At 32.7% G+C, this 26,799-nt stretch overlaps 2 protein-coding genes across 6 annotated transcripts in view; one reads left to right on the top strand and one right to left on the bottom strand.

Annotated features, from left to right (window-relative positions):
- The first annotated feature begins 2,101 nt into the window (after positions 1 to 2,101).
- LOC134704839 (protein Fer3-like) lies at positions 2,102 to 2,686 on the top strand. Its single transcript, XM_063563621.1, has one exon. It carries the CDS (start codon positions 2,102 to 2,104, stop codon positions 2,684 to 2,686), a length of 585 nt encoding a protein of 194 aa, XP_063419691.1.
- A 5,154-nt stretch (positions 2,687 to 7,840) lies between these two features.
- The window catches only part of LOC134706482 (uncharacterized), a 38,860-nt gene continuing 19,901 nt past the window's right edge, over positions 7,841 to 26,799 (bottom strand). For all 5 annotated transcript variants that reach the window (XM_063565455.1, XM_063565456.1, XM_063565454.1 and 2 more), the window contains exons 7-19: positions 26,425 to 26,597; positions 24,907 to 25,077; positions 23,203 to 24,369; positions 22,693 to 22,830; positions 22,017 to 22,146; positions 21,500 to 21,643; positions 20,619 to 20,881; positions 18,017 to 18,155; positions 16,102 to 17,511; positions 15,083 to 15,156; positions 14,473 to 14,566; positions 12,397 to 12,518; positions 7,841 to 9,972 (exon numbers count right to left, since the gene is read on the bottom strand). In XM_063565455.1, coding sequence (XP_063421525.1) covers positions 9,808 to 9,972; positions 12,397 to 12,518; positions 14,473 to 14,566; positions 15,083 to 15,156; positions 16,102 to 17,511; positions 18,017 to 18,155; positions 20,619 to 20,881; positions 21,500 to 21,643; positions 22,017 to 22,146; positions 22,693 to 22,830; positions 23,203 to 24,369; positions 24,907 to 25,077; positions 26,425 to 26,597 — 4,190 coding nt within the window. In that variant the 3' untranslated portion in view covers positions 7,841 to 9,807. The remainder of the gene's footprint in view (positions 9,973 to 12,396; positions 12,519 to 14,472; positions 14,567 to 15,082; positions 15,157 to 16,101; positions 17,512 to 18,016; positions 18,156 to 20,618; positions 20,882 to 21,499; positions 21,644 to 22,016; positions 22,147 to 22,692; positions 22,831 to 23,202; positions 24,370 to 24,906; positions 25,078 to 26,424; positions 26,598 to 26,799) is intronic.

Raw genomic sequence — 26,799 nt, 5'->3', positions numbered from 1 at the left:
CTCAAATAGGGCTTTCCAGATACTAAAAAGTATCAAGTAGCAACAAGTGCCCACTGCTATTTGGAGAAGACATGATTAAGCTGAAAATCTTGGGTCTGACTCATCTGTCAATTTTAATAATGCAATAGGTTTAAACTGCTATTGAAGTTCATCCGAGTGTCTAATCTTTGTCTAATTAAGTTCTTCCTTGCTAAAGGACTGGATTCGACTAGACGGAGAATGAAACAGCAATTATCTTGTAACAGCTATTATTTACAAATAAAACCTTCCGAGCTATGTATAACTAAAAGTATGTATAATTGGCGAATGTGTATGTTGTTGATCTCTTGGGTGCACTACGGTATAGTTGGATAAGGCACACTGGAAACCCTCTATTGTCAGAGCTTCCGTAATAGCTTCTACTAATGTTTAGTCCGAGGGAAGTATGAGGACTTACTAGTACATATAAACTCTCTGGTAGACATTGTTTACCTTTAGTACGCAACTCGTAAGATGGAACTGACACTAGCCAATGCGGAACTTGTAAGTCATGACGAGTCAATAGATACTCGTCTGGAAGCTAGTGGTTCCAATCCTAGTGACTTTATCCTATTTGTGACACATCTCAGTGCTTTGTCAGAATAGTTGTTTGTTTCAAACCTAGCTGAGTCATTATTTGTTTGAGAATATCATAGGTAATACTTATATATACTTTTATGCGACTGTCATACAAGTGAGAGGTTTAGCTAGCTGTAAAATCCGGCTTAATCCACCGTTTTTTACAAATGAAAATGCCTGTACTAAATCAGGAATATGAAAGTTGTTACCCATTCGTTTTGTGTGTTTGAGCTTTTCATTTTTCCATTTGATTAAAAACTTCCCTTTACGAATTTTCCTCGGAGTTCAGTATTTTTGTACTTTTACTTTTTACAAACATACTGCGATCATTTTGCCGATGTTTTAAATAAGATTAAAACCGGTAACTGATTTAAGGCATTTGTATGTTTTGTTAAAAAAAACAACCAGATGTTGGGTATGCCACCTAACAGCTCTATAATCAAACATCTATGGGGAAGCATACAGTATTCAACAAATGTCTATCAAAATGTCGTGATCTTAATAACAAAAGATCTGCCTCAAACACCAAATACTTCAAATATCAATAACTAATTTAAGATATGACATAATTGAGGCAACCACTGGCGATGTTCCCGACTTGTTTGGGAATGATAATGACTATGCGGTGGGCTAATAAAAAAATGTATAAAAAAAGGACAAATTTATATAAGCTGTTTTTTTCTACAGGTCATATTACGTAATGATTATTTAAGCTATAGACGATTGAAGATTGGCAGGTGAATAAAAATACAATGAAGAATGAATTAAGATACAACTGTTATCCTCGTTTGATGAAACAAGTTCTTGTGAGACGTACGAGACAGTATAACAGAGCTAGATTTGTAATTGAACTCACCGCAGGAAAGGAATTAGAAGACGTCTTTATTAGAATTATCAAATCATACACTATTTTGGGATACAGTTAATATGAAGTTTTGATTTTTTAAACTTTTCATTTCGCTCGAAAAATGATACTGCTATAAAGACCATTGTACTTTACAGAAAATGTTTTTGAAACTTTTTATAAGATTAAAATGCTATCTCCATATTGATTTACAATACAGCTGTGGTACAGATCACACTAGAATAACTTTAGCTTAAACCCGTCATTTATTTTTGGCCACGCCTTTCTTCAAATGACGCGTGCCACAAAAAAGTATGTCGTACTTATAAAGGTAATGAAAAGGTAAAACACGCCTTTATTTGATTCAATTTGAAAAAAATACTTTTTACTAAAGTTTCAGAACCAATAGAAGTTCGTCAATCTGATACACGATTCAATACATATTTCAAAGACGTCTTTTTCCTATAAATATCACCAATATATCACATCGTAGACTTACTTGTTGATAACGGAATAGTTCGATCCAAAATGCATCAATAATAATACAATCTGTTGCCGTATTGTAATCGCCAACAGTATTATTCTCTCTTGTGTGTTAACAATCATCAACAGTTATGAATTTTTATTTGTAAGAGTGTATTTTATAACTTTGGATTTGATATGTATTCTGAGCAGCCTATATACGATTCTGATTCTGTTACGTCTTATAATTCATCTGCATCCTCACCTTCAGTCGATGGAGTCATCTTCACAGAAAATGTACAAGAATGGTTTCAGCTTGACCAATCATTTAACCAAGAGGTTCCAAGTGATATAAACGTGTATCCACATGAACAGTATTGGCAAGTAGATTCAAATGGACAGGCAACATCATCGAATTATACGTATATTTTTGACACATTGCCTGCTTATAATGGAAACGGACAATCAAAAGCCTCTGTGGACAAATCCGGAAAATCCAAGAGACGTCGTACTCAAACTGCGTACCAGAGAAAAGCTGCAAACGTTCGCGAGAGAAGAAGAATGGGTACCATGAACACAGCGTTTGACGAGTTAAGACAACGTTTACCGGCTTTTGAATACGAAAAAAAATTATCACGTATAGAAACACTGAAACTAGCTATGACTTATATCTCTTTCATGAAGGACCTTTCAGAAGGAAGTGATCCAAACAACATAAGTTTATGTCAATATCAGGACTTTAAAGATAAAGTGCTACAAAATATGAACGAAGAAGACAAATAAACTTAAATTACTTGTGAAACATTGTATACAGAGGCATATATAGTTCCATACATATCTCTGTTATAAATGTTATATGGTAAATTCAGAAGGACACATTTGAAACGGAAGGAATTTCGTGGCATGCACTTTTTTACTTGTTATGCAACAGACGTTTATCATATATTGATCAGTGAACTGCATATAAAAAACATTGCATAATATAACATAGGGCTGATGAATATACAAATAAGTTATTATTGGTTATTACATACATTTACTAGTCATTAACACAATGTGTTCGAATCTATCTGTTACGGAGTTAAAATGAATAAAGTATGTATTTTAGATTTTGTCTGTTATAATTGCAAGCACAGTTAAAATGTATCAATATTTTCTAATAACTCATTACAAACTCTGGTAGCAATTGCAGTAGTTTAAAGATGTCTGGATTACGCATTGAAAACGTAGGTTCGCCATCAGCGTGCTTACAGACGAAGAAAAATAATTGCGATGTTAAGGATCACTACATTTCTATCTTTTCTGTTTGTTTCAAATGGTGTTTTTTTCCAAGGCGTATTTGACCAAGGGAGGGGGTAATGTTTTTTATATTTCTAATTGTACTTTAATGGATCATAGATACTACACAAACAAACATTTAACCTCACCGTTTTTCGGTAATGCATTTATGAGTGAATCGAGTATAAAGACCAGTGGCAAATATTTCTGTCAGTGTGTACTTCCAATCGATTCATGTGTTCGGCAATGATGATGGATGAGTCTTGATTAGGGGTTAATAAGGCTACGTAAAGTGTTTTTATTACAAATATATATATATCAAGTTAATACAAATATTTCTGTCAAGAACTTTATTAATAAGTGTTATAAGTATAAATTGTTTCTTTTTTAAATATACATGGGAAAATGAAAGTTTGAATGCCTAGTTTTGTGTACACTTAACCTATCGACTATCGACTGCATGTAGACAAATAATTTAAACTACATGCAAAACTTTTTATAATATTAGAGTTTTATCATTATGTTTAGTTTATGTGCGAGTTACACTAACACAACATCCAGTTTAGGTCACTGTGAACACGGCCTAATACTTCCGTAATTTCGAACCCGAGTCAAACACGATAAGCAAATTACAGAAAACGAATATATTAAAGATACTCAAATTAACACGAGAAGCTAGATATTCCACTATCTCTTAAAAATGTGGGCATCAAGTTGGTGTTCGACAGAAACAAATGCAAAGTTATCAATTGACAAATAAATATAATGAAATTCTTAAAGTGTATCACGAGTTATTTAACAGAGCCAAAATATCAAACTTTTCGTCAATTCCAAGCAAAGGATGCTCATCTTGAATTGTAAGCTTATTCAAAGACCTAAGATCTAAACAAAATCTAAAAGAATTGTCCTTTTCCCAGACGAGAACAGTGTTACTTACGTAAGGAGTGTGTGAATCTCTTATACAGCACGCATCCAGTATTTCACAAACATGATCTCCAACATCATTGATCAATGCTGGTGGAATACGTCTGACAGTGTATGGTTTTTCTATAGGGTTTATTATCTAGTAACTGAATTTCATGATTAATCAGATCAATCTGTCTCATTTATAAATTCTAGTATATACTTTTAAATAAAAAACAAAACACACAGACATGGAATACAAAGATCCCATGTCTTAAATAGATGAATGTAATAGCAAAATTCCGAATTCCATGTCAAATTCGTATAGGGGAAGTCAATATAAACCTGACAAAATCAAGTGCTATCAATAACGGAACAAGTGACAAACAACTGCATTATTCCCCACATGAACATGGATTTTCCGTAGAAAATGAAGTGTTAAACCTGATTTTAGCTAGATTAACCTCTCACTGATAAGACAGTTGTTTGTAAGTTCCTTTTATTGACAAAATTGGGTAAGCAACCCAAACAGACATGATTAATTAATTTGAATTGTGTGAACCAAAAAGTGGTTAAACATATATCCCAGACATACAACACATCTGTTCAAAATTCAGAGAAACACAAATATTCTATTAAAAGGGTGTAGTAGATACCATATAAGGATTTATTCGCGTCAGCTTTTTTCCGCGACTTGACGACAAAATGGACACGACAGATTTTATTGTATTTTTCGACAAATTTTAATCTGGCAAAATAAACGTGGAAAAATACCAATATGTAATTTTGAAAAATGTAAACAATATTAACATTTTTATTTTCAACTGACAGGAAGTCGAGTACAAATGAATCTGAGAACTACAACGAAAATACATATAACAAGAATTAAAAAAAATATATACGAAAACTTAAATTATGTGCATTGAAGCATGTTGAAATAGAAGGTTTTGGAGGGGTTCGTGTTGTTTAGTCTTTAGGTTTTATATGTTGTGTCTTCTGTACTATCATTTGTATGTTTGTCTTTTTTATTTTAGCCATGGCGTTATCAGTTTATTTTCACTCTATGAGTTTGACTGTCCCTATCTTTCGTCCATCCTTTGATTATTACAGGTATACAACTATCCTTGTTAAAGTTGTTTTTATTTTAATTTTAAATGAAAGGCAACATGTTCGGGTTATGACACTAATCGAATGTAAATAACAATAATACCGACTCTGAGAAAAGTTCAAAACGGAAAGTTGTCTAACAAATGGCAAAATCAAAAGCTCAAACACATCAAACGAATGGATTACAAATGCCATATTTATATTCCTGGCACGCATTTTCTTATGTAGAAAATTTAACAGCTAAAGAGGTTTAACTTTAACAAAGACAAACCCCAAAATAAGTGTACACAAAACTTGAATTGGCAGTTATAAACGCCATTCAATAACATATGTAGTCTACAAAAAATTTCTTATGTGCAGCAAATCTGACCTCAGAAAAAACTGTAAGAAGTATAGGACTCTAAAGATCTTAGTAACCCTTGATGCCGAAAAGGCCTTTTATAAACTAAAACATGAGATTCTTAAGAATAAGCTGGGCCATTAAGAAAGGGACAATGTGTTATCTTCCAAGAATGAATCTATATAGAGATATCGTTTCTGTTGTTCCGTTGTTTTCCTCTTATAGTTGATGTGTTTCCCTCTTTGACCCGAATTTGATTTTGATTAATTGATTCATGACTATTTAACAGCGGTATAGCTTTCGAGGGGTTCTTCGGATATCGGAGGCTTTACCAGTACATACATACATACAACTGTTGCCTTTATGCATGAGTATGTAAATAAAATTGGAAAGACACTATAAAGGCGAGGTTATTGCAATTAATCGAATACGAGTATCAAAGTTATCAACTACCCTGTATATGTGTTATAACAATGTAATAACGGATATTATCGCACCGCAGGTAAATTATCACGTTGTGATTGGTTTAAAGACGTCACGTGGTGACCCCCTATGAGGCCGTATGGGGCTAGTAGGTTTCATAGGGGGTTCATGACGCGTTAATGGTGACGTCATCTATCGATGTTGTTGTGTTTCGTTGTTTATTTTTCAACAAAACGTAGCAGAAAAAGTCTAGCGTGCGATAAATTCTTTATACGGTTAACTACTGACCCCTTACGGATCCATAGAGGGTAATAAAATCCGGCCTCACCCCTATGGATTTTACTAACCCTCTATGGGTCCGTAGCGAACCATGTAACTTATAGTATTATAAACAGTGGCATTGAAGTAAGTTTTGATGATATACAAGGCACAGCACATACATTTGAACATGATATTGCTGTCCAAGCAAAACACATTACCACATATAGGAGACCTCGTGAACATCAACCGAAATAATCTGAAGCTATATACGACAACGACAAAAGGTCCACTAATATTCAACTGTTACTGATCTAGCCATCAATGTAATCTTCTATGTTTTGATAGTATGCTGAATTAATGTGCCTTCACTTCTTGTTGATCTACTGATTTATATCCTTTTTTTATATATATACTGAAAGAATTCTGAATTAATATTTTCACCTGGTGACGATCTAGTCATTAATGTAAATTTCTATGTTTGAATATACTTTATCTATTTATAATCTAGTCATGAATGAAGATTGTTATGGTTCTTATATATCTTAGCCGTATTTAGCACAACTTTTTGTAATTTTGGATGATCAATGCTCTTCAGCTTTGTTTATGATTGGCTTTATAAATATTTTGATATGAGCGTCACTGATGAGTCCTATGTAGACGAAACGCGCGTCTGGCGTACTAAATTATAATCCTGGTACCTTTGATAACTAATTATGCATTTATAGTATGCTTTTTAATATGCTTTCACCTGTTAACAATCTAGTCATTGGGTGTTAATTTGTTGAAAGTATACAGATTCAAATGACAATGCGTTTCACCTTTTAATGATCTTGTCATTAATGTACATTTCTATGTTTAAGAAGTAACTGGGTATAACAGTTTACAGTGGCATCTCTAAAAATGAGGTGAACTTGATAAAATAAAGAGTCATTTCTACAATTTAAATTCATATATCTTGTTCAGTCAGCAAATCTCTCTTAACTTGAGAGATGGAACAATGGATTATACAGTTACATGTTCTGGTATAAATATTATTCATCTAGTGCAGAAATTATTGATGAGCCATTTGTAATGGAATAGAATCAAAACAGTAATATACAAGAATATAAAACTATACCACACTGGCATGTCAGTAACTGTTAGTAGTACATTTCATAAGTTATGTATCATTGTCATTTAGTTTCTATTGTTACCTTTACTGACACCCACCTCAGAATTCTTTTGAACTGAGTTTTACTGTGCGTTTTGCTGTGTCTGCATTGGCTAGAGGTATAGGGTAGGGTTGAGATCTCACGAACATGTTTAACCCTGCCCCATTTTTACGAAAATCCCAAGTCATGAGACTCTGGCCATTGTGAGTCTTATTGTTTTTTTAATTTAAGTTCATCTGTATGTTTTGGAGTTTGATTGGACGTCCATTTTCATTGAACTAGTACACATTTTCTTAAAGAGCAACTCAAACTCTGAAGAACTGATGAGGTATAGACAAAGGCAATCGTAGTACACTGCTGTTCAGAAGTCATAAATCAACTAAGAGAAAACACATCCGGGGTACAAACTGAAATCATGGGAAACTACTGGAGGAAAACAAAGGAACACTGAAGCACAACAAAAACAAATGCATGTAAGAAATGCACAAATAAATAATTTAATAGTAAACAAAACATCTTCCATTAACGACAGACAGCACACACAGTGATGCTCTTATGCAAGGGATATGTATCTTAAACAATATACAATTATTTTCATAATACCAGTCTAAACAGAAAGGTTATATCAAATGTGGTAATCAGATGTGAATATTTCAAGAATAAAGGAAAACAAAACAAAAATCCCTCTTTTGTTTCCTTTTGTAAAAACCTTTTTTATTCCACTACACATAATAGAAATGACTGATAAATGCATGTTAAAATTTTTTTTTAATAGTCTAGTATAAGCAACAAACATTACAATTTCAGAAACATAAAGTGTAAAATTTTAGTCAATATTAGTAAATATTGTAATAAGAAGCACAACAAATAATATGCACTATTTTGATGGTAGGGACATGGAGTGACTCCAATGGACTATCATAATTTCATCAAAAGCTAATAGAAAGTAAGCATTCAATAATTCTGAAATTCTCTTTGGTTAATGTATATTCCTTTGATCTTTTATCTAGGTAATAATCAGGACTTTTTTTTTATATATAAAAACCCACTTGTTAAGGATTTTCTACTGTAGCGAAAAAAGTACAAAGTTTGAGGTCAATATACCTCTTTACATTTTTGTCCTCATATTGACCTCAGAAAAAGGCTACAATGGTTATATTATTATTGTAAATAAGTCAAAAGTAGAGGAGAAATTTATTTGATTGGTTATTAAAAATAACTGCAATATCACTTTTCAATCTGCTGTTTTCAGTCTACCTTTGAAAAAATACTTAAACATGTGATTCTTCAAATGAATCAAATTACACTATAAAAATATAAATATTGTTATATAATTTGTGATCATTTTTTGTAAATATACTCTATTTTACAACACTCAGGTGTAAATCAATAAATATAAAAATCTGGACTTTTTTGTCATTTACAATACAAATAATTTTGTTAGGGGTTATAAGAATAATTATTGACATAAATTTTCATTTTTTTTCCCTCAGTTTTTTATTTAAATTTTTTTTTTTATGAATTGTCAGTATTCAATAACATGTATTTTTGTCTTCTTCTATAAAAATAAAAATTACCACATAACAAAATGTGGAAGTGTTACATTGTTGATTTGTCTTAATTGCTCAACTCAAATTTCAGATTTTTTTTTACAATTCACAGCACCCTGAAGTTACCAAAAATATGATTAATCTAATAACTGAAAGTAGTTGCCTTTCTGTTCAATTAATACAAACAAGACAGTGAGCATGGGCCAATGATGTCAAAACTAACAATGGGAACAAGATTCAACTTATAACTTTTTTAATAAATTATGATTTCTTTATTGAAAACTTATTTAACGTAAACCTTACTGCAACCTTACTGATGACCAGTTTGCATTTTTATATTCAAATCAAATATCTTTAATCAAATTACCATCAGTTATTGTAATTACCTTAAGCAATTAATGAATTTCTTTTCACATAGTAGACCTTATGCAATTATGACATGCAATTAGGGATTATGCTATGAACATGATGAACCAGTATACAATGAAGAATTATGCAGTTAGCAGGTATATAATAAGGATTTGTCAAAATAGAAGACCTATGCAATAAATGATTATGTAATAAACAAGTACACTATGCATGATTAAAATAAAATTGGTACACAAAAAAAGGATTAAGAAAAAAACAACTAATGCAATAAATGGTTATGTAGTTCACCGGTGTGCAAAATAGGATTATGCAATGTCATATGTATGAAAAAAACACTAAGTTTTTAACAGGTTAAAACACTATTTGTAAAACCTTATCTTCAATATGAAAATACTTCAAGAATATAAAAAAAAATTAAATGGAATAAACAATTATTCAATTAACTTGTTATATATAACAGCTTGTATCTGCAGAAATTTGATGCCATTATTATATTATATTATTACATCTATATTTGATATGTCACATGATCATTCCAGCTTCACAATACCAGGGAGCAGTACTTGTATCCTCAACTTCTTTGACATAAACAAAGATTTCTCCCTGACTTGGACTTTTCTGTAGATCAAGAAATTCCTTGTTACCATCCAATAGAACAAACTTTGTAACACCCATTCTATCATGAATCTAGTAAAAGAAAAGAAATTTAAAGCTATCATCAAATAATTTAATATAGTTCAGATGTAAAAATATTTACTGATTGGCTGAAAGTTTCTGTCATCAGCTGATGACATAACTATGTCATGTGACCTTGAAGTCATCAAAGTTTTCCATGATTTACTACTTAAAATGGAATTTAGAATTAAACTATATAATAAGGAATAACTGTAATATTTCTTCTGTCTATTCAAAATAACCTAAACCAGATGCTCCGCAGGGCGTAGCTTTATACGACCGCAGAGGTTGAACCCTGAACAGTTGGGGCAAGTATGGACACAACATTCAAGCTGGAGTCCGCTCTAAATTTGGATTGTGATTAAATAGTTGACACAGCATAGGTTTCTGACACAGAATGAATGTATTCAAATGAACTTAAAATTTTTGTTTTCTCTTAGAGCAATTCACTATGCTGTTGAATATTAATCCTCTCAAAAAAATGTTTGAAGAAATTTTCTTTTTATTTATGAAATTTCAAATGAGAAAAATTGAACCCAATTTTTTAATCACATCCCCCTTTCCCTTATTCCAAAACTAATTTCAATTAAGATATTCTAATGGAGTTTGCAACAATTACTACTCATTTAAATACATCATAAAATATTAAGATGTAAAAAAACTGCTTGTTATCACTGAATGGTAAAGATTATTTAAATTTATCAGTTGGTAGTAAAAAGTGAATATACATTGTATATTGTATATAACGAAGATTTAAGTTGATTCTGGACAAAGAAAGATAACTCCAATTAAAAAAAATTCTTGCAGATATTTCTTGCTTACTTTACTGGACAAAGAAAGATAACTCTTAATTAAAAAAAAAATTGCTATTTCACAATATTGTGAAATAAGATATTTCTTGCCATTGCACAATACTGTGCAATTGAAAAGACTTGCTATTGCACAATACTTAATATAATAATTTTAGATCCTGATTTGGACCAACTTGAAAACTGGGCCCATAATCAAAAATCTAAGTACATGTTTAGATTCAGCATATCAAAGAGGCCCAAGAATTTGATTTTTGTTAAAATCAAACTTAGTTTAATTTTGGACCCTTTGCACTTCAATTTAGACCAATTTTAAAACTGGACCAAAAATTAAGAATCTACATACACAGTTAGATTTGGCATATCCAAGAACCCCAATTATTCAATTTTTGATGAAATCAAACAATGTTTAATTTTGGACCTCGATTTGGGCCAACTTGAAAACTGGGCCAATAATCAAAAATCTAAGTACATTTTAAGATTCAGCATATCAAAGAACCCCAAGGTTTCAATTTTTGTTAAAATCAAACTAAGTTTAATTTTGGACCCTTTGGACCTTAATGTAGACCAATTTGAAAACGGGACCAAAAATTAAGAATCTACATACACAGTTAGATTTGGCATATCAAAGAACCCCAATTATTCAATTTTTGATGAAATCAAACAATGTTTAATTTTGGACCTCGATTTGGGCCAACTTGAAAACTGGGCCAATAATCAAAAATCTAAGTAAATTTTTAGATTCAGCATATCAAAGAACCCCAAGGTTTCAATTTTTGTTAAAATCAAACTAAGTTTAATTTTGGACCCTTTGGACCTTAATGTAGACCAATTTGAAAACGGGACCAAAAATTAAGAATCTACATACACAGTTAGATTCGGCATATCAAAGAACCCCAATTATTCAATTTTGATGAAATCAAACAAAGTTTAATTTTGGACCCTTTGGGCCCCTTTTTCCTTAACTGTTGGGACCAAAACTCCCAAAATCAATACCAACCTTCCTTTTATAGTCATAAACCTTGTGTTTAAATTTCATTGATTTCTATTTACTTTAACTAAAGTTATTGTGCGAAAACCAAGAATAATGCTTATTTGGGCCCTTTTTTGGCCCCTAATTCCTAAACTGTTGAAACCAAAACTCCCAAAATCAATCCCATCCTTTCTTTTGTGGTCATAAACCTTGTGTCAAAATTTCATAGATTTCTATTAACTTAAACTAAAGTTATAGTGCGAAAACCAAGAAAATGCTTATTTGGGCCCTTTTTGGCCCCTAATTCCTAAAATATTGGGACCAAAACTCCCAAAATCAATACCAGCCTTCCTTTTATGGTCATAAACCTTGTGTTAAAATTTTATAGATTTCTATTCACTTTTACTAAAGTTAGAGTGCGAAAACTAAAAGTATTCGGACGACGACGACGACAACGACGACGACGCCAACGTGATAGCAATATACGACGAAAATTTTTTCAAAATTTGCGGTCGTATAAAAATGTGGTACACACTTTTAAGTAAATATAAAATGAAATTAGGGAATTTAAAGGCAACAAAATATAAAAAAGATATGGTGTATCATAACAAATCAATTAGGTAAGAAATAGTTTAATTGTAAAAATCATCTTACATAGTCCGAGCATTCCTTTTCAATAATTTCTTTCCATTGTTGTTTGACTACCATTCCTGGGAGCTCCATTGTAAAATTATCCCCTGATTTATGATGTACAGTCAACCTGGATCCATTATGATCTGTCAAAAAAGTAATATAATGTATGACAATCTATAACAATATACACTGAAAGCTTGAGAAAAACAATGGTCACCAATAAATAGAATGGAGCATGGTCTTGATACTGGGACTTATTATGGAGACTTACCTGATTGTCTTTTAAAACATGAAACAAAAACTCAGCTGTGTATCATGAAATTGTACTTAAGAAAAATATAGAAGCAAACAACAAAAAGCAGGAGCAAAATGTTTTCACCAATTCATTTATAGCACTATTCACCAAAATAGTGTAAAATATTTTTTTCAATGTCTATTTTGTAATTTAATTGGAGGAAAAAGATTATGCCAAGGGGCGTTAATTATCCATACTGAAAGTGGTGGGTAGTTTGGTCAAGGGGAGATAGGTTGAGAGGATGAATTAATCATCGTCAACTGAAGGTGTTCATGGTTTGGCTAGGGAAGATTAATTGAGGGAAAGATAAATTGAGAGGATGTTAATTGGTGTTGATGCTTTGGCCTAGGAGATTTTGATAGAAAGAATGTAAATTATCCTTACTTGATGGAGTTTGTGGTTTGGCCTAGGAGATTTTGATAGAAAGAATGTTAATTATCCTTACTTGAAGGAGTTTGTGCCATGATTGTGGTTTGGCGGAGGAGAGTTTAGCTGAAAGAATGTTAATTATCCTTACTTGAAGGAGTTTGTGCCATGATTGTGGTTTGGCGGAGGGGAGTTTAGCTGAAAGAATGTTAATTATCCTTACTTGAAGGAGTTTGTGTCATGATTGTGGTTTGGCTGAGGAGAGTTTAGCTGAAAGAATGTTAATTATCCTTACTTGAAGGAGTTTGTGCCATGATTGTGGTTTGGCGGAGGAGAGTTTAGCTGAAAGAATGTTAATTATCCTTACTTGAAGGAGTTTGTGCCATGATTGTGGTTTGGCGGAGGGGAGTTTAGCTGAAAGAATGTTAATTATCCTTACTTGAAGGAGTTTGTGCCATGATTGTGGTTTGGGGGAGGAGAGTTTAGCTGAAAGAATGTTAATTATCCTTACTAGAAGGAGTTTGTGCCATGATTGTGGTTTGGCGGAGGAGAGTTTAGCTGAAAGAATGTTAATTATCCTTACTTGAAGGAGTTTGTGCCATGATTGTGGTTTGGCGGAGGAGAGTTCAGCTGAAAGAATGTTAATTATCCTTACTTGAAGGAGTTTGTGCCATGATTGTGGTTTGGCGGAGGGGAGTTTCGCTGAAAGAATGTTAATTATCCTTACTTGAAGGAGTTTGTGCCATGATTGTGGTTTGGCAGAGGAGAGTTTAGCTGAAAGAATGTTAATTATCCTTACTTGAAGGAGTTTGTGCCATGATTGTGGTTTGGGGGAAGAGAGTTTAGCTGAAAGAATGTTAATTATCCTTACTTGAAGGAGTTTGTGCCATGATTGTGGTTTGGCGGAGGGGAGTTTAGCTGAAAGAATGTTAATTATCCTTACTTGAAGCAGTTTGTGCCATGATTGTGGTTTGGCGGAGGGGAGTTTAGCTGAAAGAATGTTAATTATCCTTACTTGAAGGAGTTTGTGCCATGATTGTGGTTTGGGGGAGGAGAGTTTAGCTGAAAGAATGTTAATTATCCTTACTTGAAGGAGTTTGTGCCATGATTGTGGTTTGGCAGAAGAGAGTTTAGCTGAAAGAATGTTAATTATCCTTACTTGAAGGAGTTTGTGCCATGAATGTGGTTTGGCGGAGGAGAGTTTAGCTGAAAGAATGTTAATTATCCTTACTTGAAGGAGTTTGTGCCATGATTGTGGTTTGGCGGAGGAGAGTTTAGCTGAAAGAATGTTAATTATCCTTACTTGAAGGAGTTTGTGCCATGATTGTGGTTTGGCGGAGGAGAATTTAGCTGAAAGAATGTTAATTATCCTTACTTGAAGGAGTTTGTGGTTTGGTAGAGGAGAGTTTAGCCAAAAGAATGTTAGTTATTCTTACTTGAAGGAGTTTGTACACAATACTGGTTTTGTATATACAACATACTGGCTTCCATGTCATCATCTTCCTCTAAAGCAAACTTGGCAGATTCCTCCTAAAATATTGTACAATACACAGTATTTATCATATATTTTATGTACATTAGGTTTTGAATATGTAAAAACCACAAAATTGCCCTATTCATATTTTTTTCAGTGTCATAACAAACAGGAAGTGTTTTCATCTATAAATTCTCCTTTAATTAGATTTATTTTATTTTTTCAAAACACATAATGCATATAATATACAAACCTTTACAGTGAAGACAATATACAAAGGTCAAATTTAATTTATACTTTACCTCAAATGCTTATTTTTTTAATCAACTTTTTATTTCGTTTCATACAATTTTTCCCATAGATTTTTACTATTTTGATTCAAAAAGATGACTGTCTGCATTGGTGTTATCAGTTACAAAATTGTAATAATTTAGGAATTATAAACTGCAGATCTCCATGTGAATCTGTGGTAATAGTTGTAAATATAGAACAGTTAACTGTGACCCTATTGATGCACAATAGTTAACTGTCTTGGAGATATGATAAAAATAAATTGACTAATGAAAACTTACTATATGTGTATCTATTTCTTGTGACTGGAGATGGTCGCTGGTATTACTAGTAGACAACTGTTCAAGATATTTATCTGTAAAACAAGCACCTTACTTAACAATATAGAATTTAAATTGAAAGAAATGTATGGTGGATATAGAGTAAAATCATATGGACATGAGTGTGCACACTGACATGTCAACTTTACCTACAAATGTATCAAGATTGCATTAATGTTGTTGAAAGTCTTCAAGATAAATATTTGCTACAAGTATCACATAAGGTCAAGGTCAGTTGAAACCTAACAAACAGACATGTACACTTACACATATTTCTGTCATAAAAACATTATAAGCCTAGTGCCTTTGATTAGTTGTTTTAATTCACTTTTCCAAAATTATATATCAATTACTACACATCAAACAGATTTTGAATAAGCCATATTGTGATTCATTTGTTTTTATGGGTACCAATTTTTTTAGTAGTTTAGGGACAACTTGCATACTGTTTGGTATTTAATTTTATGTTTTTGGTAGTGTGCATACATTCCTTTAGGAAATTTGCAAATTGTTGAACATTTAAATTTGTGGTACCACTAGAATCTAAGTAGTTCTAGATTACTCTGACATCCAACGTCTGTTTTGACAGCTGGGGCAGTGGGACGTTAGAGCTCGTCCAATATCAAAAAGTGGACATTTGCCCGTCCAAAGTAGATGCACTGCTTCTGTGAAAACTGTCTAAATATGAGAAAATGAAGGGAGGCAGGTAGGTGAAACTTACATAAATGAAGAGATAAATGAAAAATCAACAAATTGATACCCCATTTATATAATTCCAAGGCCGCCCTTTGGCACCAGAAGCGACAAAGCAGCACATCTATTTTGGACGGACAAATATCCTCTTTTTGATATGGGACGAGCTCTGACTTCCCACAGCCCCAGCTTGTCTGGCAAAACAGCCCTTGGACGTCAGAGTAATCTCGGACTAGAATCCAAGGAACAATAATGACTCCATAGTATATATTTAGTATGTTACCTACCAATTTCTTCTTGCTGACTCTGAGGTGATGAGAATGCTCCTGATGTATCATTCTCAATGCTAAGATGTGGTGTGTGAGGTGGAGATTTTCCCACACTACTTCCCAGACCAGATGTCGTCTTTGGTATGGATCTAACTGGCATGAATGGCGCTGCACGTTGAACCTGTGGCGTATAGTATGGTGCCGTTGGTGGCAGTGGGGACGTCTGGTCTGTGCTTACACTGGCTGTATTGGGATCTGACCTGCTACCTCCTGCAAACTGCTTCCTTTTAGTGGCTGGACTTAGATCTAGGTATAATTTTGCATGGTTGGTCTTTTTTACTGAGATATCTCTGGTTCTAGTCTCAGTCTCCATACTCTTACTTAGATTAGGTTGTAAGAGATTTACTCCTTCTCCTGAGCCAAACAGATTCTCATCGTCAATATCATCTTCTTCTGCAATAGAAAACATTGAACTGATGATGGAGGGGGAGGTGGAGGTTGGTCTCTGAAGAACTTCAACTCTCTGCTCCACTGAGCCAGAACTCACTGATGATAGGGGAGACAATGTATTCAGAGCAGTTATTGTTGGTGTAGAGTTTTCTGACTCTTTACGTTCCTGCGAAATGACAGGATTTCTTTCATAAAAAACAGTCAAGTTAGGAACATCCAGGGAAGATTTGGACATTTGATCTATTATTTTCTCCTGTGAAACTTCACTCTGACTACTAAAATAGCTATCAAACGATCGGTTTTGAGATTCTGTTCTTGATAACTGATGGGACAGGATCTTGTCAGCGAACTCATCAACAATAGCTTCTCTCTCCTTCTTTACTACTTTCTCTTCTTCTGTCAATGCTTTAGGATAGAGTAAAGCAAAATTAGGCAGATCAGAATGAGGCTGGGCTTCAAATTCTAAGTCACTCTGGCTGACATCAGAGTCTGAGTCCCTCTTCTCAGTTGTAGAATTACATTCTTCTAGTCCTAATGAGGTTAAAGTAATGGCTCCTATATCAAACATGTACTCCTCAAATAGATTTTCTGGTGGTTCTGTTTCTTGGCAGTTTACGTTTTCTGGTAATGAAATGCCAAAATCTATAGCTAGCTTTCGTACTTGGTTATTTATAGAAGAATTAGCTCTATCACCTGCCTTTTCTAAAACACCTGTATTCTCTAACGAATCATTTTCTTCAGGTTCTCTCTTCTCTTCACTTATCTCAATCTTTTTTGGAGTTTCACAGTCATTAGAAATTTGAATACTTTTGAGATCCTCTTCAATTTCTTTAACAATGTCAACATTTTCTCCCTCTGCAGATGACGGTGCATCTAACTTTGTATCATTTATTTGACGTACAGATTCAAACTTTGTATCAGGTATTTGACGTACAGATGCATACAGAGTAGAATATAAAATCTCTTGGTTGAAATCATCTGCAATTACATTTAGTAATTTCAACATCATTATCACTTAAAAAACGATTTTGAAGGAAGAAAATCAAACATAAATTGAAAAGCATTCTGGTTTTGTGAATATCTGAAGTGTAATAAGCATTAAATCATATATTTTCTCAAAATCATCTATATAATTTAATACCTCTGAGCCAAGTGAACAAATGCATGTTAGATACTGTTTGTCAAAACTCAGTGTTACTTCAAACATAAATACCTACGTTTTGGTCTCTATGATTTAATATTGTACAACAGGTTACGGATAGAGTTATATTTTGAATTTTAGTCAGTTTATGTGAAGCCCTTCAATGTAACATATTAAAAGAAGATGTGATGTGGTTGTCAATGAGACAACACTTCACAAGAGAACATTAATATAATGGAATATGTAGACAGCTCTCTCAAGTATTGGTTACAAATAAAGTTAAATTTTGTCTTTGTGTCAGTATGTATTAAGCTCTTTAATCTCACAGGTTACAGAACTTACCTAACATTTTGAAAGCTTCATGTTGGAGAAGTTTTTCTGATCCTGGTCTCTTGTCTGGATCTTTGTTAAACCCCTCTCGTATTAACTGGGCAATTTCAACACTTATATTTGATGGGATATCTGGCTCTTGTTGAATTATCTGAAAAATATACAACCAAGCCATCAATGTACATATTACATATCATGTTACTACACATGGACAAACAACCAAGCAATTAAAATACATATTACATAAGTCCGAGATTACTCTGACGTCCGACGGCTTGTCTGGCAAAACAGCAGTCGGACGTCAGAGTAATCTCGGACTAATACTGTGAAAGTATTTTAATTCGTGGGTATCAATGTTCGTGGTTTGAGCAATATTTACTTGTTCGTGGGTTTTTAAATTCGTGGATTTATTTTTCTAAAAAAAAATTGAAAAATTAAAGCCTTTAGAAACAAGTCCTGGTATCTATGATGAGTTTATTTACAAATAGTTTGGATTGAAGGAAATTGCAAAGTAAACATTGACCTGTGTACAATGTAGTGATAACACTAATTAACCCATTATAAGTGATCAACAGATTAAAGACCATCAAAGGTGTTAATTAGGCCATAAACATGTCACCTAAAAAAAAACCAGTAACATAAACAAATGCACTAAATGTATCTTGAATTGTCAAATAATTTTTATCAAAATCAAGCTCAGAATAAAATTATTATTTCCCATATGTACGAGAACTATGAAGATATAAATGTTACTTTTATGTACACTTTATCATACTAGCATATCAACACTGGAAATCTTGACTTTCATCGATCAAAAATATTATATGAGAATTAAAAGATCAAAAGTTGTACAGTTTAGGTTATAAAAGATTAAATGGGTATAATCCTGCATGCGGTTGTAGTTCTGTGACTGTTATTAAAGTATTCTTAGATTTGGCGTTATTCTATAGATGATACACTAGATCATATCAGTAGTCAAACCTACCGATGGGGATCTTTGCATGCCTTGATTTGAACAATGGTTGTTTTATTTCGTTGGACACTTAAATTCGTGGATAAAGTCATCCACGAAAACCACGAAAATTGGTACCCCACGAATAAAAGTACTTTCACAGTATTACATATAATGTTACTACACATAGGCAAACAGTTTACAGAAATATTAACGTTGAAACCCAAACAATCGCTTGTGACGCCTGAAATTTATAACATTCTGAACATACAGAGTCAATTAAGTATGCAGGGTGAAATTAAAAAAAATTAGAATTTGAAATTCTTTCTTAAATGCAGACAGCATTTATTGTTAGGGAACAAAGCTAAAAATATTAACCCTTTCCTCCATAGAAATGTTTTTTTGCATACTTGATTCTCATAGGATTTTTCAATAAAATGCTGAAAATATGCTTTAAAGTATTAATGCATTGTGAAAAACAAATATTTCACTATGATATTTCTTTCCATATTGGATACAAATTTTATTAAGTCTACTGCAGACACTTTGTAGTCACAGTGTTTCAACTGAGGTACTACACAGGCGTCAAAAGGCGTCATTATGAAGCAAAGGGGGTGGCGTCAAAAGGCGTCATTATGGAGAAAAGGGTTAATAGGGGGTAAAACTCCTTTTTGAGATATTTCATTTTTAAAATATGGCTGGAATAGGCTGACTAAGATTTTTACCTTATATTAAGCATTGGCATTATATGGGTTTCAAATTTTAAGAATAGGAAAAAACCCAACTGACAAAAAATAATAATCCTGTCCCGACTTAAGCATGAAGTCTGAATATTCTCAAAAAAGTTTTTCAATATAATTAAAAATTTGTAAGGAAACCGCGGAAACCAGTGTCTCGCCTTCTTTTGCTGTAAATCGCAGGCTCAACAAAAATGAGGGAAAAACTCAATAAAAATATTCCTCTTGATACAATCTTCTAATTGTAAGAAGCTTCTGTCTAAGTTTGGTTAAAATCTAGGATAGTTTATGAATTCTTATAAATGTTTTAAAAACAACTGCAGACTGTACATGTATGTATGGTTAACTGGAAGAAAATCTAAGTCCATTTAAAAGTAAAATACAGAAAAAATGGATTTATTTTTTTTACAAAATTTACTTCTGGATACTATTTTATGATCATTATTAAGCTTCTGTCCAAATTTTTTATGATCATTATTAAGCTTCTGTCCAAATTTGGTACAAACCCAGGATAGTTTAAGAAAGTTATAAAAATTCTAAAAAGTTTAACCACAGAGTGAATGTAATGTTTCCCCGTAGAAAAACTAAGTCCATTTATAAGTAAAATTCGTAAAAAATTTAATATTTTTTTTTACAAAATTTACTTCTGGATACTATCTTATGATCATAAACAAGCTTCTGTCCAAGTTTGGTAGAAATCCAGTATAGCTTAAAAAAGTTTTTAAAATTTCAAAAACTTTAACCACAGAGTGAATATTTGTGGACGCCTCCGTTGATGATGACAGTATGTAGGATCGCTTAGTCTCGCTTTTTCGACTTAAGTCAAAGGCTCGACAAAAACTATGTAAAACATTAAAAATCTTTTGTTAAAAAGTTCAAACAATTCATAGCAAAGTTTTCTGTTATTGGAAAAAATTTAACTTACTACATATATCAATGCTCCAATATTTGGATATTTCCTGACCCATGGTGGATAACCAGTCAGCATGTGGACAAGGACACATACAGCTGACCATAGGTCAGATTTATAGCCATGGCCTTCACCTCTGGCTTTTTCTGGACTAAATACAATTTGTGATCCACTAGGAGTTGCTCCACGTTTGTCGGTGCTACTAGTTAACTTTCTAGCCACACCAAAGTCTGTGATCACAACATCTTTTGTTCCACTCCTTACTAGAATGTTATCAGCTGCAATTATAGAAGAATACTTACTCTAAAATCATCATCTATTCGGAAATGTACAGTTAATGGATATCAACCTCTTTTGTTTTAAAGCAATATTTTTTTTATAATAATTCATAAAACAAAAGAGAGAATTGTGGTGGGATACTCACATACCTGATGGTGAAAGAAGAACAATTGTATAAAGAATATTTACTTATTTTGTTATAGTTTTGTCTCCTGTTCTTATTCTTTTAAGATCTGACAACAAAAGACAGTCTTATTTTGGTATGTCTGTCCTAAGTCAGGAACCTTGTGACAACTTTTCGTTAGTTTGTTTTTTCTTTTAATATTTATAAGACTCTTGAGGATTTTTTTTACATATTGTATAGTCGCGGCCAGTCTAGATGAAGACTGTATGTTGTACCCTAGATGTTCTCTGGTTACTTATGTTCTGGGATTGCTATTTAATTGACATTTATCCCATATATCTTTTTATTCATAATCTGATTTGTTTTAATGCTGACCTTTAGAAAGAGAAAAACACATGAAAATAATTTTATGTACATTTTATCTGATATTTTCAATGTTACATTTGAAATTATTACGATGTAAAGATAAATACAACTGAAAATATAGTTATACCTTTTAAATCTTCATGAATAACATATCTTTTTTCCAGGTACACCAGAGCTTCTAGAATCTGTTTAAAGTAATTGATAGCCGTTATCTGACTTAGTCTACGACTCATAGATCTCTGCATGTTAATTGTTTCTGTTAAGCAGCCACCTGTAAATACAATGTCAATCGTTAATTTTAAACAGGGATTTATTTTTTTAACTGCTGTTTTATTCCCTAGAACTCCTCTCTTCTGTTCACTGTCACATCAGTAGATCTCAAATATATATAACTTGTCATTTATATTTTTAATTACTAGTATTACACTTAAATATCATAAAGGTGTAACTTCCAATTTTACAACTTCCAATCAAAGACATAAAGCACTAGTAATAAGTTTTAGATCTTCGTCATTTCTTCCTTATTCATAGATGTTTCCAATAAACTTTCGAAATGTTATTTAAGTTATTAACTTTTTTATCATATGAGACACATTCATATAATTAGGTAACATAGAAATTGGCAAACGATCAGTATGCCTTACCATCAATAAACTCTGACAAGATATAGATTTTTTCGCCTCTTCTCAAGGTTCCAATAAGCTGAACAACGTTTCGATGTGTCAAATCACTCCAAATCTCTAGTTCATTGAATTCATATTTCGAAATGTGAATCTAAAAAAAAAATTAAAAAAAAATAAAACAATGCTTTGTGTGATGAGGGTTTACTACAAATTGATTCAATTCTGTGACATTAAATACAGGTAACAATAAAAATGCTTCGCTGAGCGCACCTGGATACCACAGCAGATGTCCAACCCTGGAAAGTTGGGGCCAAAATGGACACAATATTCACGCTTGATACTGGTTTGAATTTGATTGTTATTTAAATTTTTGACACATAATAGGTTTTGGACACAGAATAACTGTAGTCAAAGAACTTGAATTATAATTTGAATATATACTCAAATTTTTGATTTTGTGCAATACACTATGCTGTTAATTTTTGACACATAATAGTAGGTTTTGGACACAGAATAACTGTAGTCAAAGAACTTCAATTATTATATAATTTGATTTTATATTCATTTTTTTGCTTTTGTGCAATACACTATGTTGTTGTGAATTACTGCGGGGGCATAAAAACTTGATAAAGTGTTTCCCTTTAAGTCTCTGTTCTGATGGGGTTTACTTATTAGTTCAATCTAAGAGTTATAGTACCTTCTTAATGCAGAATTTGTAATCTGTATTGAAGTCCATAGCAAGGTGACACTTGCCAGACGTACCACTACCTAGATGAGATAATCTCACCCACTGGAAATTCTTACTGTATCTTGTCTTCAGTATTTTTATTCTATCCTATAAAATATTATCTTTTTAACTTGAAATATCATTTATTTACACTATAACAGTACAATGTATAAGATTGTCATTGTTAAATTCATTTACTTAAGAAATGTTGTAGCTTGAAAGTTTTGAATAAAAACATAAATAATCACATATGAAATAGAGAATGGAAATGGGGAATGTGTCAAAGACACAACGATCCAACCAAAGGGTAAACTTGTTATTTTAGCAGCAACCAATTATAAAATTTAATTAAGTGACTGCCTTATTTTCAATTATCTAGGTCAGTATTATAATATATTTATTCAGTTATCTACCTTATTTTATAACAAAAGGCACACTTAAAGCTTTGATGTTTGACTTTTCCCTGATTTTATAATTTACCTGAAACTGAGGAAGTATAACACCTTCTTCTCTTGTGTCATATCTTTTACCATTTTTCCATTGCTTTTTCATATCAAACCAAATCCTGGCAGGACCCAACAAATGTTTTCTATCACCATAAATTACGTCCTGTATCCCTGGTGTTCCTGTTGGTCTATCAACCAATGACTGGTACCTTTCTCTATATTCTTGTGGTCTAACATTTGGCATACTGGTAAGTCTGTCTTCAACATACACACGACCTGGCAGTGAAACGTACTCCTGATTTATACCACCTGATGCCAGTTCCAAAGATTCGTCTCTAACCAGAGGTAAAGAGGTATGAACACTGGAATCTGATGGTAACTGATAAGCCTCTGCAGGGAGATGTAGACTGGACTCAGGTGTACGGAGAGTACCAATAAAATCTGTTGGAGTGGGGGTTTCATACAGGATGGGGTCTGGATAAAGAGGATAGTCAGTACTGTCTGTAAATATATCTCTTGGTCGGTCAAGTGTGACACTACGATTTCTTGTTGTTTGACTATAAGGAAGAGATGCCAGTTCATCCTGCTGCTGCTGAAGTCGTTTAGGAAGATTGGATGTCATCATTACAGTGCTACCATCTGACATCTTCCTCATCAATGGCTCAGACTTAGACACCTTTTTACTTCCGGATTTCTGGCTTCGTGATTCCATTCTCCTATCCATTCTAAGTTCTGGAATGCTTTCTAGCACTGGACGACTTACTGTACTGAGTCTCTGATGACGAGGCATGTTTAAACTCTTGATGCTAGAAATGCTGTCAATACTGGAAAATGGATCATCATCTACTGCATCAGGATTAGCAAACCTGGCCAAATTCTTCTTTAATTTCTTCCATACTTTCTCAGTATTATCTGCTATTTCTGCTCTCTTCAGTTTGACACAAATAATAACTGGACATGTGACTTCTGACGTAAAACTATCTGACAATCCACAGATAGAAACATGCTTCTGTATAAGTCTGAACAAAGTCATACAGAGGGAACAGGAATCTTGGTATCCCATACTGCATGAACCAAAATGGCAAATCAGTGCAGAAAGGTGGGTACAAATATAGCATGTAGTTGTCTCCCCTGCTGATTTAACTTGCATACTTGTCATAAGACATAAATTGATCTCATCAAAGATGTCAGGTGGAACTTTCTGAAAATAATGTATTAAAAGATAAAAAATCAACTGACACCAACAATCTTAATTATATCTCATCAAAATAAATTGGGAATGTGTCCATGGGACACAGATGATGCCCCCACTTGCATATCATATAAAGTTATAAAGGGACATAACTAAAGAATGGCAAAAGAGACTCTACCCAAACTTGTACTTGATTGTGGTAATATGTATTGTGTAAAAGTTTAATATCATTTGGTTTATGCAAACTTAAGTTAGAGAACAGAGTTAATTTTTCCATTTGTACATTTTGGCATAACTCTAGAACAATAAAATTAACACCACCAAAATTCAAATTAATTTTAACTTCTGAATGCAAGTTCTATAAAATAATATTTCTTGATCATGCATTAAAATTTAAAGTTAAGTGGTTATTGAGAAAAAAAAAATCTTCCTTTATACACCTGAATAGATACACATATGAATGTTCAACGCAGTAAGCAAATAAAAATTTAAATGATTACACAACTAATATAATTCCAAACTACTTGATATGAAATAAATATTTACCAATTCCTCTGTTTCATTTAACAAGAGACCCAGTATGTCACTTAGTTTATTTTCTCCTCCGGACATACATCCATGTTTTCTTCTGTACTTAAAATTAGTTATCACGTCCAGATTTCTGCTGACTCTGTCTTTATTATCTCCCTTGCTGCCACTATCAACAGGAGGCTCCTCCTACAAAAGACATCAACATTCAATATTCAAAAAATCATACAATATATCAAGTTTACCATTTCAATGTGTATAGAATAATGCTGTCTTCCATAGTGGCTATTTAACATATGTATTTTTGAAAAATACCCTTAAGACAATTTAGGAGGGACTTGTTGGTTACTTTGCAGCTTGGTCTTTGTAGAACGTCGATTTTACTGTCGCAAATTCAGTTTACCTAGCAACGCAGAGATAGGTAAATGAATATTTGCAACAGTAAAATCAAGTTTTATGAAGCTTAAAGCTTAAAATACAATAGAGTTTATATCTCCATTCTAATGCCACATATTAAAATAAATGTCATTTAATAAATATTTTGGCTTAAAAATGGCATAAATGAAAAAGCCTGCGAAACTGTTGCATTGTCTTTAGCATCTAAACAATGTGACGTCATGTGTTTACTCTGGATGTCAAACATGAATACTAAACGTATTTTTACTTTTCGTACGCTTCAAAATGGTTTCAATATAGACAAAAAGAAGATTTTGAGGCTCAAAATGTGAATATCTTGTTTATTTTTTGAGAAATAACATATCCCAAAAAAAACGGATTTCAAATGGTGGCTTTCTTAGTTAAGGACTGGTAGGATGTGGAACCTAACCCCTCAAAATATTTATCATCTTCCAATGAAAATTATTGTTACAAACTAATTGCATTAGAATATTGGTTTTCCCTGTTTGAATGGTTTTACATTAGTCATTTTGGGGGTCCTTTATAGCTTGCTGTTTTGTGTGAGCCAAGGCTCCTTGTTGGAAGTCATGCTTAACCTATAATGATTTACTTTTTACAAATTTCGTCTTGGATGGAGAGTCGTCTCATTGGTGCTCATACCACATCTTCTTATATCTATGATAAGAACCCCTTTTCTTTGATAAATTGGCATTCAACTATCTTTCACAACAAAAGTTTACAACATAAGCCCAGGGGAGGTTTTAAGCACTCAAATATGTTAACCAAGCCACATTCTGTTTGTGTCTGTCCAAATTATAAACTTGTAATTCAGTTGTTGTCATTAGTTACGTTAGTTATGGTCTGTTATATCTTATTGTTTTTGGTAAGTGTTTTGTCAGGCTGTCTGTTTGAATTGTTTCCATTTCTCATGGTTAGGCCTTTTAAAGCTGACTATACGGTATGTGTTTTCTCATTATTGAAGGTGTATGGTGCTTATGGTAATTAAATTGCTTTATCAAAGTTGTCTAAACTCTGTTGGACAGTTGTCTCATTGGCAATCATACCACATCTCTTTATTTTATAATTATGTCATGACTTTGTATATATTGGGGTTGAATTGTTTTTAAATATTAATCTAACGTTTTCATCTTTGTCTTTTTCATCATCTTCTCTTCTGTGTTTTTCTTTTTCTGTTTCTTCTTCATCTGATTTTTGACTTCCACGACTGGTAAAGTGACCAGAGTCGCTATCAGTCAACTCATTACATGGGTGATCTCCCTTTCCCATTTGTCCATCAGTTGCATTGAAGTGTCCTTTAAAATTCCATCATTGTTAAAATTTGAACAAACAAAAACTACAGAATTAGATCACCATAGTTTGTAATGGTAAAATATATTAAATAACGTATTATAACTTATCAAAGTAATATTGGGAAAAAAGGGATGTCATATAATGCAGTTTTGACTTCTAATATTTTAAACTTACAATTTATATTTTAGATACCTACTACATAGA

Source organism: Mytilus trossulus, chromosome 2 (assembly GCF_036588685.1).
Source record: "Mytilus trossulus isolate FHL-02 chromosome 2, PNRI_Mtr1.1.1.hap1, whole genome shotgun sequence".
Classification (NCBI taxonomy): Eukaryota; Metazoa; Mollusca; class Bivalvia; order Mytilida; family Mytilidae; genus Mytilus; species Mytilus trossulus.
Note: the sequence above shows the minus strand (reverse complement) of the source record. Positions and strands in the feature narration are given on the sequence as shown.

What these genes read in the sequence shown, in the direction of transcription:
- LOC134704839 (XM_063563621.1), top strand. Translation starts at nt 2,102, where the DNA reads ATGTATTCTGAGCAGCCTATATACGATTCTGATTCTGTTACGTCTTAT.